Genomic DNA, 13,615 nt, shown 5'->3' on the forward strand with positions numbered 1-13,615 from the left:
ATATGACTAAATATATTATGTAAATTTATGAACTTCAAAATTATTATATAGAATGTCTACATTTTAGCAATTTACTAAATAAACTCTAGTGACAGCTTGCTGTACACTAGAGAATAATTCCTCTTGTTGGTGGCGGAATGCAAAAACTTTTAATGCTATTGTCTATTGTAAAAGGAGTAACATATATTTTGCTTATGCCAAGATCATCAGTAGTGGGGAAAATAGTTGACTCTATGTATTTGATTAGACATTAGAATGAGTACATCAGTCTCCCTAGTATCTGTGATGCTTTTACCTGCCCCTCAAGGTTCCCAAAACAGCAGATAGAATGCAATGATTTGTACTGTACATTGTTCGTACTGTATGGTACTAACATCCAAGACAGCTACTAAATGGCTATGAGTAGATTTTGTCTTAGTCAGGGTTTCTATTGCTGTGATAACACATTATGACTATATGTAACTTCGGGAGGAAAGTGTTTATTTTGCTTACTTTTTCACATCACAGTCTATCATTGAGTAAGGTCAGGGCAGGAACCTGGAGGTAGAGCCGATGCAATGGAGGTATGCTGCGTACTGGCTTGCTCCTCATGGCTTGTTCAGTCTGATTCCTTCCTTCCTTCCTTCCTTCCTTCCTTCCTTCCTTCCTTCCTTCCTTCCTTCCTTCCTTCCTTCCTTCCTTTCTTTCTTTCTTTCTTTCTTTCTTTCTTTCTTTCTTTCTTTCTTTCTTTCTTTCTTTCATATGAGTACACTGTAGCTATCTTCAGACACACCAGAAGAGGGCATTGGATCCCATTACAGATGATTGTGAGCCACCATGTGGTTGCTGGGAATTGAACTCAGGACCTCTGGAAGAGCAGCCAGTGCTCTTAACTGCTGAGCCATCTCTCTAGCCCTCAGTTTGCTTTCTTATAGTACCCAGAACCATAGGAGTGGTATTGCCTACAGTACCTTCCACATCTATCACCCGTCAAGAAAGAGCCCTTCAGGCTTGCTGATGGGCCAGTCTCAAGTGAGTTTTATCTTCCTAACTAACTCTAACTTGTATCAAATCAGCATAGAACTAGCAAGCATAACAGTATATTTTATGCAAAAAGATCTTGTTGGAGATAGTGTATTAGAGTCTATGAGAGTTTATTACAACTTAGACTAACACTCACTTTAAAACTTATTTGTGGAATTTTTCATTTACTGTATCAAACCATGGTTTATTGTAGATAATTCAAACAATGGAAAGAGTAGCAATATGCAAGCAAGAAAACCATATCTCCCTAAAGGCGAGATCATCCTCCATTGTATTTACAATAAGGGGAACATGTGTCACTATTTTCTGAAGAGTAGCCCCTTGAAGATTTCTGTGTAGACTTAGTTAATTGTTACTCAAGCAGAGTTTTCTTCAGGAGCATATTATGCAGCCTGACTCATTCAAACTAGTGGGCTATGTCATCTCCGTGTCTAAAATGGAATATTTTCTGTAGCATATCACATGTCAAGATATGAATATATTGTGTCATATTTTTTCATTTACCATCAATTTCATAGACTTGTAGGGAAGGACTTTATTTTACAGATGATAATAAGAAGGCCTGGAGCTTTGTCTTGGCCTCCCAAACCTTCTAGTGTGGTTGGAACCAAATCCCATGCTTCTGATTTTGTAGTTCCCACCTCACTGAGGGATTATTAATTTAGTTTTAATTTCTGGCACATTAATTGTGGCCACTCCAAATACTGATTTCATGTATATATGTGTTCACATGTGCAGATTAATTGATTGTTACAGGAATCAAAAGAGTAGGACATAATTTTAAAAGCTTTCCATTTAACTGTAAAGCAGTGGTGCTCAACATGTGGGTCATGATCCGTTTAGTAAACCTGTTTCCAAAAATATTTACATTGTGATTCATAACAGTAGAAAAATTACAGTTATGAAGTGGCAACAAAATAATTTTATTGTTGGGGGTCACCACAACATGAGGAACTGTATTAAGGGGTCACGGCATTAGGAAGGTTGAGAAACACTGCTGTAAATCGAATAGCAAGTTCTTAAAGAAATAATTATTCCCGGATTTATCTGCTTGGTAATTTTTCTGTTCATTAGGTTTTTTCTATAGTAGAACATAACTGAAATGTAAATATGCTAACCATCTTATTTTAATATTTCATAATTTATTATATATTGAATTATAACTTTTATATATTTGTCTGTCATTGAATTTGAATTGAATATTTGAGGAGCTTTTGACAAACTTAAAAATAGATGGAAACTTTAAGTGTTTTCTTTATAGCACATTTTGTAAGAATGATTTCTCTGATATTTAAAAACCAGTCCATCTATTTTGATGAACCAAATCCAGCACAACTTAAAGATTCAAGCCCAGAGAAGTTACCTGACTGGGTAATGGGTGAGCTGGAGACAGGCGAGCAGAGATTAAGTGACTCATGGCAGTGTTCTTCTGGAGAGGATAACACGCTAGTGCTGTCAGCAAGTGATGCCCACAGGTATGCCAAGACATCATGTTTTAAGTTTTTAAAAACTTACTCTTTTTTTGCAGCTGGCTCATATATTGAAGCTTTTTTTCTGTTTAATAATAAGGATTTGGTTTACTTTATACTTTCACTAATGTTGAGTAGATGTTAGGTAGGTTAAAAAAAACAGGCTTTAAAATTTACTACATAGTTAAGATTATACTACATTTTAAGCCATTTACTGAATGTCTGTCCCCCTTCGCCTCCCCACCTCCGTGTGTGTGAGTATGTGTGTGTGTGTGTATGTATGTATGTATTTTGTTGTTTGGAAAGTGTTCCTGAGAATCTTAAGTAAAACAGATGTCTTAGTTAGGGTTTTACTGCTGTGAACAGACACTATGACCAAGGCAACTCTCATAAGGACAACATTTCATTGGTACTGGCTTACAGGTTCAGAGTTCAGTCCATTATCACCGTGGTGGGAAGCGTGGCAGCATTCAGGCAGGCATGGTGCAGGAGGAGTTGAGAGTTCTACATCTTCATCTGAAGGCAGGCAGGAGAAGACTGGCTCCCACATGGCTAGGAGAAGGGTATCAAAGCCTATCCCAATAGTGACACACTTCCTCCAACAAGGCCACATCTTCTAATAGTGCCACTCCCTGGGCCAAGCATGTTCTAACCATCACAACAACTACATGTTTTCCTTTAGGACAACATTATAAACAAAATGTAACATTCGGCATACAGATGGATATATTGCATCTTCTGCATAAACACCTCTCCTTCCACACACCCCTGAGTGGTGCTCACAATTTTCTTTTAATGAACTAAGAATATAAATGGGACCCATTCAACTGCCTTTTTAGTAGAGTACTAAGCCTATGTAGGATTTTTCATACAAATAAAAATAAACTTCTAAGTTATAAAAATGTATCAAAAGTCTGTTATTATTGCAGTGTAATTTTTGGCCTTTAAGAGGGAGAGATTTAAATTTTGGTTTTTATTAAATTTTGATTTTTCCTGTTGACATTGGAGTTTCTTGAAATGTTAAAAATATTGGACAGTGTCAGTTAACATGTACCACACTTTATATTTCACTTCTGGCCATTCTCTTGATAATTTTAATTTTATAAATTTGTTTCTGTTAACAAAGCAGACTTTCTTGTCCACTATAATTTCTTTGGTTTATTTCTTATTAAATGTGAAAATGTTATTTGTAATTGGAAGTGCATCCATTGTAGATGTTGTCTGGTTGTATGTCTTTGAGACTTGAGATGTTATGAAAGGGAAGAACAGTTGAACACAAGGAATCCTTGGAATAATTTTATTAGAAAAATGAAACAAATGATAATGGAGAAGCAATGAAGGAAGAGTAGTGTCTTCAAGATTTTTTTTTGGATCTGTCAAAATTAGCAATCAGTTTTTTACTCCTCCTAAAAATCTAAAAACCTGGTAATCATTTTGTAAGCTAGCTATGGGATCATACATTATAGATAAGTAGTTATAATTGGTTACTCTATTACTGTAGTGTGATAGACTTTAAAAAATGATGGAGGACACATAGCCATGCAATATAAAGATATCTATACACACTGTGACACACAGCACTGAAGGAGCCAGAAAGGATGTGCTGAAAGGCCAGTGTCATGAGGCTGATGGTCACTTAGGGTCATAGGGCACTTCTCAGTATTTTGTACTTCTTTAATAATCATGGCTTGATTTATTTTAACATTTAATTTTTTTGTTTTTTGGTTTTTCGATAACATTTAAATTTTATTTAAGCTTTAATCCACACAAATATTACCTAACAGGTATTTGTCATTTTGCATGCATGGAGACAATTTAAAAACTTATTAATTAACATAGACATTTAAATACTTATTTTGGCTAAAGTTACAAAGATTGTTTTGAAGGCTGACTTCATGTGTGCCTCAGTTCACTGTGGAACTGAGGAGCCCACCAGGCCCCGAATTCACTTTCACTCCTCCAGCTAAGGCTGCTCCTTTTCTCTGAGTGGTCATACTGTGCTAACGAAGAAGTTGGTGTCTGTTAATGTTGGCCTACTACATCTAATAACTTCTGTAAGAAATTGTTTTAAAAAGTTTAAGAGGCTTATAATATTTGACACATGTATGTTTTTTATAGTGAATAATTTATTGTTACTTAGAACTGAAGTTTAATGCTGCCTCATAAATTTTACAGCCACTTCAACTTGTCCTTTGAAAAACCTCTTTAATCTTAAAAGATTTTCCCCCTTAGTGTTTCTTTTTTGATCACTTTATAAAACCCTGCTTTACTTAGACCTTTTTGTATGGGAAGCATTTCTAATGGCATTTTAGATTATGCTGTTTGTGCCCTAGCCTTTTTATATTATTAAAGATGCAGAGTCCTTTTGAAGCCTTTTTGTTAGGATCCCTATTCAGGAGAGATGACACCTTCCTTTACCTTTATTCTTTTGTGGGCTGTAACAGCCTTGCTTCATACTCCCTAGAAGGATTACGAGGCCACATTCTGCCTCTTATTATCATACTTCCTTTTTGTGCCCCCAAATGCAGCTAGCATTAGTATATTTAGCATTGTACACCAAAAGCTCCAGTAAGTCACTCCTCAGGTTCTCCTTTGCTTGCTTTTTTTCTCCATATTTCTTGGTTTACATTCACATTATTATCCATGTTTTCTTTTAAGACCCATGGATGTAAATGGCATTATTATCAAAATTTTGCTATTACATATTTGTGTTTAGTATCTGGGATTAATCTTGACAAAGAAATATTGTAATTGTGTTTGACTTTAGTTGATTATGACTATAAGATGTTTCCAAGGAGCTCCTAGACATTGATGTCTGATAATCACCTTGTTTTTAGGATGAGTTGTCATTAAGGTAGTCCTCAGAACTTGATTCCTGATATTTCTTTGTATAATTTCCTCCTCATGGACATGGGCAGGGCCTGTGACTTGCTTCTAACCAATAGAGTGTGGCAATGGTGATGTCATTTCTGTGATTGCCTTGTGTGTCAACATGGTCTTACTGCCATAGCCTTTGTTGACTTTGAAGTAGTAGCCTTTGTGATTCATGTAGCCACAGGGAACTGAATGCTGAGGATCATGGGAACAGGGAAGAGGATCTTTCTGTAGTTGAGTCTTCAAATGAAAACATAGCTCTCAGCAAATTATGGTTGAAGGCTTATGAAGTCACAAGCAGAGGACCTACCCAGATGTTCCTAGACTTCCACAGAAGTATGAGAAAATATGTGCATAGTATTTAAAATTCCTCAGTTATTGATAGTCTTGTGTAACCATACACGACGGATGCAGACTTTATCTTAGTGTAGAAAGCTGTGAATACTTGTGGAAGGTGCAGTGTAGAGTATGCAGAATGTAAAGCCAAGGTGTTTTATGTTCTTTCTTTCATACTTTCCTCATGTGAGATAATCCAGAGACAGTTTGGCACATGCTATTCTCTAATGGATACCTCATGTCTGCACCCATGGGAGTAAGAAGTTACAAAGTGTTAGGGCTGTTCTGTAACTTTCTCTTTTTTTACTTAGGTCTCAAAATCACTAACACATAGTTTTTAAGAAGTATAGTGCATTCCATTCTTTATTGTTATATAGAACTCTTCGGCTCACACCTTAATGCCTAGCTTATTGTGTATCTTGGGTTAAAATATGCCTGGGCTTTGTTTTAATCAAGTATACTAAGGTGATGTGGAGACAACTACCTTCGAAGACGTTGGTCACTTAGAGTCACTTAGGTCACTCCGATTCTAAGAGGAAGTTCCATGTCCTGCAGGGCTGTGTGGAGAGGCCCAGGTTTTGCTCAGGAGTCAGGAAGAGCAAAGGAGAATGAACACATAGGTATGAATTAAAATACAAATGTTGGGATAGTGGTTGGGGTTTTAAAGTATGATTTCCATGAGATACTAAGGAGGTAAACAACTTTAGCTGTTAGTTTGGCCCGGCTCTTAAAGATATCAGTTCATCAGTTATAGTATCAAGGATAGACGTACACACTTTCAGGTGTTTTAGACTATAATGGACTCCTAGAAGATGAATTGCTCTATTGGTAGGATTATTTGTTGATTTAATATCTTGTATGGTGGTTTAAAATAGTGTATATGGGCTATCTTGGGAAGATACTTAAGATATATAAAGTTCTAAAAAGTGCATAGTGGTATAAAACACTTGTATATAGAAGTGTTTTAAAGATACTGTGTGTGTGTGTAAAATTACTGGACATTACTTTTAGTGAATAGGACATGCCTGGAGTATAGAGACAAAAGCATTTTTTTTGTATACATGTTAACATAATACAGTTGTATTGCCTTCTACAATACTAAGCTTTTTAAGATGTTTGGGCATACAAATTTTTAATATTGGTGCTGAAATTAATACATTTAACCAGATAACAAACATGTCTGTAGATGTAACAAATCTGTATGTAGATTTAAACAAAAGAATTTAAACAAAATTTCCTGATGAACAAGCATTCCATATATTGTGAATTACACTTGTTTTCTAGTTTGTTAAAGCAGGAAAGCTAAGTGAAGCCATTTGTACCATTCTTGGAGTGCTCAGTTTATTTTAGGTATTATTCTGGACATGATTTTTAATTATCTGGTTTGTTTCTCTCTGTAAGCCTGGGAGGTTGACAGCATCATTTATTTTTTATTTTTTTGTATCTGTGGTAGTAGTAGCAGCCTCAGGAGCTCACAGGGCTTTCCCAGCATGTGTCTGGTATTGGAATGGGTTGTGTTTCTAGGATACTCTTATCTATAAGTAGCTTAGGCAGAAAACGTAGGAACTTCATTTTTGAAAACACGTTAGTATTCCTGTAGTATTATGTGCATGGGTGTTGTGCTTGCATGCATATCTTATGTGCAGTGTGCATGTAGTGTCTAGAGAGGCCAGATGAGGTCCCCAGTTAGGTTCCCAGAGACTATAGTTAGGTGTGGTTAAGAGCTGCTATGTAGGTTCTGGGAATTGAACCTGTGTCCTTTGGAAGAGCAGCCTGTGCTCTTAACTGCTGAGCCACCTCTCCAGCCTTTTTGTCTGCAATTTACTCTGTGCTCACCCAGAAATCTGAACGAATTTCTTTGTCCTTTGTTGTTTTCACGTTTGCTTTGGTTCAAATCCTACTTCTGATAACTTGGCAGCCATCTGTCCTCAGGTGAATTACTTAATTTCTGTAAACCCAAGTGTCATCATGTTGTAAGCTCAAGTTGTGGAACTCAGTGTCAGGACAAAGTGAAACAATACACATGGCACCTTCAGCACGGGAATTACTGAGTATCAACTGTGCCTACTCCCATTGGTGGCATGGCGGTTGCTATTGTCACAGTTCACAGTGTCACTTGTCATAGTTTGACTGTCCTTCTGAAGGAGTCTCAAATCTACTAGTCATTGACTGTTTTCAGCTTCTAGAAGTCTGCTTGTATTCTCCAAAAAAGGTAAATTGATACTCAGGTGGAAAGGTTCTATTTGTAACAGCACAAAATTAAAAGAGGTTGTTGTGGTTCTTATTGTTGTTTGTTTTTGAGACAGGTGCTCATGTGTCAAGGACTGGCCTTGAACTTCCCAAGTAGCAAGAATGAGCTTGAGCTTCTGATCTTTTTGCTTTTGCCTCCCGGTTTCAGGTGTGTGCCTGTGGACTTCAGTGGTCCTGGGGATCAAACCCAAAGCCTCCTGCAGGCTAAACAAGCACCCCACTAACTGTTCTGCGTCCCAGTCCCCCAAACTGGGGAATTTAAGAGATGATTTGTAGGCATGTTTGTTCAAGGGAATTAGCCCACTTTTTAGGATACAAGGAGCACAGTGTGGTGCACTGTGCTGTAGATACATTTGCAGCTGTGTAGGTAATGTGTAGATACTACTTCATGTCATTTCTGTATTTTTTTGGGGGGGAGGCGTTGAGACAGGGTTCCTCTGTGTAGCCCTGGCTGTCCTGGAACTCACTCTGTAGACCAGGCTGGCCTCAAACTCAGAAATCTGCCTGCCTCTGCCTCCCAAGTGCTGGGATTATAGGCGTGTGCCACCACTGCCCGGGCATTTCTGTATTTTTTCTCATGTTCTATCTCAAAGGCAGAATTTAAAGCAAACAGGTTGCATTCTTACAATTCTATGAAAGAGACTTTGAAACTAAATAAAGAGTATTATTATTTCTGTAATTTCCCAGTGAAATATGATGTTATCTGATAGTTTGTCTCCAATGCTTACTTGGAATCTGGGATAGAACAAGATGGAAAAGAATACCTATTTAATACCACTTATTTTTTATTGGAGAGTTTAATCAAAAGTTGGGTGTTACCATTGCTGGCTTTGTGTGTGTGTGTGTGTGTGTGTGTGTTCGTGTGTGTGTATGTATGCACATGTTTATGTGGTGTGTGCATATGTGTGTTTGTGCAGGTGGAGGCCAGAGATGGATTCTGGGTCTTTCTCAACCATTTTCTACTTTATTTTTTGAGACAGAGTTTCTCACTAAACTAGGGTCTCTTGGTGAACCTGGAGCTCACTGCTTGGCTAGGCTGGCTGTCTTGTATGATCCTGAGATCTGTCTACTTATGCCTCCAAAACTCTGGCATTTCAGTGCTTCTCCAGGCTTTTATGTGGTGGTAGGGATACACACAGAAACTGTCAGATTTGTACAGGATGAAATTTACCATCAGCCTTATTTCTGGCTTTTTAGAATAAAATACTTTATACTTGTATGAAGACAAATCACTCAATTAAAATATTATTACATTATTTAAAGTTTTGCAATTAAAAGCTGGAACAAAATGTTAGAGAGTGCACTGGATAGATAGTTTCATACCAACTTGACACTAGCTAAAGTCATCTGAAAGGAAAGCATCTCAACTGAGAAAATGCCTCTATAGTAGAGGACATTTCCTTAATTAGTGATTGATGGGGGAGGGCCCAGTCCATGTGTGTGGTGCCTTCCCTATGCTGGTGGTCTTGTATTCTATAAGAAAGCAGTCTGAGCAAGTATGAGGAGCAAGCCAGTAAGCAGCACTCCTCCATGACCTCTGCATCAGCTCCTGCCTCCAGGTTTCTGCTCTGCTTGAGTCTCTGTCGTGACTGCCTTTGATGATGAACAGTGATGTGGAAGTGTGAGCTGAATAGAACAAACCTTTTCCTCTGCATGTTTCTTTGGTTATGGTGTTTTGTTTCACCACAGCAATTGTAACCCTAAGACAGAGATGAAGGGGATTAAAGTTTAATAAATTCTGGCCTCTGGACTCTATTCCACAGTGGAGGAAGCATATCACTTCTGCTTGTTGTAGATGAGTTCAATTTATTGGTAGGAAAATGTATTTCTTTAGATTTCTTTATCATTTTATAAAGAGTCTAGATTATTTAAAAATTCTAGGTTTGTTGAAACATGGTATGCATACATTTCAACATATGAAATTTAGGTTAATTCTATATCAATTGGAACTTATCTTTTAACTTTTATTGGGTCAGCTAAGTGATATATGTATTCATGCTTATAAGAAAGGGCTCGGAGAATAATTACCCTGCTTTAAATGATTACAAGGGACTATAGTTTTTGCGTGTTTGCTTTCATGAGGGTTTCCCATGGCCTGTTTGATGGTAGCTTTTAGTTTGGAATGAGGAATATAGTCATAGTCTGTCTTTATGGAAAATGTGCTTTGCTTTACAATGATCCTCTTCATATGTGGTTTTCAGGAATGTATTGTGGTAGAAAGCTGATATTCTCTGTGCCCTTTAAAAAGGTCTCCCAGTGTAGCTAGGATTTCCTTTGCACATGCAGCTCACTAGCACAGCCAGCAGAGGGTGGTGGAGTACAATGAAAACCTGCTCTCTTGACTGCTTGATCTATTTGAACTTTTTTTTTTAATTTGAAGATTATTAATTTGATTTTTTAGACTGTGTTACCCCCAAATAGCAGTGGGATCTTTTGCTTTGTCAAACTCTATTCTATGTGCAGATGACACACTAAATACCTTGCTGCCTGATTTGGCAGTAGGGACATGGCAGGGAGCTTTTTTTCTTAGAGAATCTGTGACTGTTGGCATCATTGTGACTAAGATTCACATAGTGGAGGCTCTTAAGTATTATTAATAAAGAAATATTCATTTAAGAGTTTGGGTAAAGATGCATTTGATTGTAGCTGTGGCCAATAGATGTTTTGTTTTGCTAACAGTGGTAATGTTCTGTAGCTGTGTTTCCAATGCTGTGTGTGTTTCTCACTATGGCTGTTACATGCTTGAAATGAGGTTGAGGAACTGAACTTTGCATTCTGTGCTTGATTTTGGCCATTGATCAGTAATCGTGGAGTGTAGTTTTGTTAGTGGTGTCTGCTGTGTCTGTTTTTGTGTTGTATTTGAGTTTTTTTCCCCCCAAGATCATGGGAATGGTTAACTGTGGTATTTCTTGGTTTTGCTTTTTTATCTAGATACGTGATCTGTTTGGACTTGATCTGTATGCATGAGGTTGGGGTCATAGTTAATTCCCTGAGTTGTCACAGAGATTTTCATTGATCTAGCATTTTTTTAAAGCTGTTTTCCCCTCATTGCTGTGCTTAATGCTGTTTCTTGGAAATCAAGGAATTTTGCTTGTATGTGTTGTTTCTCACCTGTAGATTCTTCTGTTTGTCTTTGCGTTAATGCTATAGTGCTTCAAGTGTTTGGAATTGAACCCAAGTCCTACTACCTGCTGGAAATGTGCTCCACTGTTGGTGAGCTGTAGCTCTACCTGCTGCTATGGACAAGACTTGTGTTTTGTATGTGTGTGTGTGTGTGTGTGTGTGTGTGCACATGTGTGTATCCATACATGTATGTATGTCTGCATGCATGTGGAGGCCACAGGTCCATGTTGATTTTCTTCCTCAATTTTATAGGATCTAGAATCATCTTGGAGACAAAGTAAAATTGCCATAGTGCTTCAAGTAGTGTTGTTTTAGAACAATTGCAGAGATTTTGTTACTACCATTGTAGCTTTCCTTTTTCTTCAGGATTATCTGCATTCTCAGTCACTGTGAAAAGACACTATGACCAAGGCAGCTCTTATAAAAGAAAAGGGGACAATTAATTGGAAATTTAGTCCATGATCATCATGGTTGGGAGCATGGCACACATAGTACTAGAGCAGTAGCTGATAGCTTTGTCCTCTCTACAGGCAGAGGTGAAGGGAGGACGAGAGGGAGAAGGAGGGGGAGGGAGAGGGGGATGGGGAGGGGAGAGGGATAGGGTGGGGGAGAGGGAGAGGGAGAGGGTGGGGAGAGGGAGAGGGAGAGGGTGGGGGAGAGGGAGAGGGAGAGGGAGAGGGAGATGGGGAGGGGAGAGGGAGAGGGAGAGGGTGGGGGAGAGGGAGAAGGAATGCCTAGGCTTGGATATGGCATGGGCTTTTGAAACCTCAAAGCTTAACCCCCAGTGACATACTTCCTCCAACAAGGCCCCACCTCCTAATCCTTCTAATCCTTTTAAATAGTGCCGTTCCCTGGTGACTAAGCATTCAAATATGTGGTTTATGGGACCCATTCTTATTCTTATTCAAAGTAGCACCTTCAGGCAATTCTTGTATGCATTTCTGTATACATTTTATAATTAGTTCATGCTTTATTTTCTGTACATACCTCTGTTGAGAATTTTGATTACAAATGCTTTAAATCTATATAACAGTTTGGAAAGATTTGCTGTTTTTTTATAATATAGAATTATACCAGGAGTACTAGGTAAGTAATGGTATCCATTTTTATGGGTATGTAGTAATCTATGTATGTTATCTATCTTGTTGTGGTTGTAATTTATATTCCCTAATAGACATCTGGGAATTGGTAGCATCTTTTTGTGTATGTATTGAACATTGTAACTTCTTGGAGACATTCCTTTCCACACACCCAGGATACAATGATGAGAGATGTGTAGGAAACCTCAGCAGAAATTTCTAACAAGCAACCTTGTGGGAGCCACAAAGGAGTCACTGGAGTCTAACAGTTCTGAAATCTAGACGGGCAAATGCTAGATGTTCTCTCATCACATTTCAAGACCAGGGAATAATTCTCCATGGCACACGGCTCTTCTCACTGGGCTCTGTGTTATCCTTAGGCTCCCTGAGTTACCCGTTTCTAGTTGAATAATTTTCCTGGTTTGTCCTTTTTGGAAGCTTTTGTTTTCCTTCTGGACTCCAGTGGCCATAGATATCTGTGCATTTCTTTCAGGTTCACACTATCGAACCCACATCTAGTCTCTCTTAGAAAGAGAGAAGTCATTTTCACCTTTGAGTCTTGGCTGGGAATACTTGAGAGAGAACCTCAGTGAGCTTTAGAGAGCATGTACGCCTGTGGATCCCTGTGTGGAGCACACACTTACCTTCTGAAAGGACTCTGCATGTGAGCGAGCGTGGGCATTGTCTGCTGGGCGCCTGCTGCCTTCTCAGTCTCACCATAGGGCTGTCCTGGCGAGTCTGCCTTCCTATCTGAGTAGTGCTCACACCTTGCCTGAATGCCAAGTCTTATTTTGGTGTCTTTTGTTGGTGTGAGAAACTGAAAATGAAAAATTGCTTTAAAGACTACAAGCCCTGTGTTGGGAATGTCTTTAGTATATGCTTATTGGAACCTTTCTTTATTTTTCTTTTCACATTTTCTGACTCAGCTAAAATAAGTTAGTTGCATTTTAGTATTTGCCTGGAATTATCTTTAGTCTAGTATTATATAAACTCATTAAAGATAACTTTTATTTTACAAATTAAGGCAAGCTTTCTGTCCGTTCCATGTGGATTGGCCTTTTGTTCTACACTAAATACATTTTCTTCCATGTCCTTCCAGCCTTCTTCAAGGTATATATAGACTTTTCCTGCTTCTGCCAGGTACTTGTCCTACCACTGGACTGGTTGCTTTAGGTTTTAATTATTTAACTGCTTCTAGGAACTAGTTTCCGTCTTACTGGTATATAACTGTGTGATGGCCATCTTAAGAATTAAAAGAACAATGATTTTATTGCTTTGTCTATGTGTTGACTGACTGGACTGAGTGGGACCACTCTCCCTCTTTGATTTGGCCTGCACTGATCTAGGGACTAGACAGAGCTGTAATGTTGAAAATAGCTCAGTCCTTCACTTGACATCTTGGTAGTGGGATGGTTGGTGGTTGGCAGACTATCTTAGCTCTGAAGGCTGGGGTCATTTTGC

At 38.3% G+C, this 13,615-nt stretch overlaps 1 protein-coding gene across 2 annotated transcripts in view; it reads left to right on the plus strand.

The window, feature by feature from the left end:
* Positions 1-13,615, plus strand: part of Cep112 (centrosomal protein 112) — a 406,791-nt gene that overhangs the window by 14,012 nt on the left and 379,164 nt on the right. For both annotated transcript variants that reach the window (XM_028761272.1, XM_028761273.1), the window contains one exon: positions 2,326-2,498. In XM_028761272.1, the coding sequence (XP_028617105.1) occupies positions 2,326-2,498 (173 nt within the window). The remainder of the gene's footprint in view (positions 1-2,325; positions 2,499-13,615) is intronic.

Source organism: Grammomys surdaster, unplaced genomic scaffold (assembly GCF_004785775.1).
Source record: "Grammomys surdaster isolate TR1022 unplaced genomic scaffold, NIH_TR_1.0 126906, whole genome shotgun sequence".
Taxonomy (NCBI): Eukaryota; Metazoa; Chordata; class Mammalia; order Rodentia; family Muridae; genus Grammomys; species Grammomys surdaster.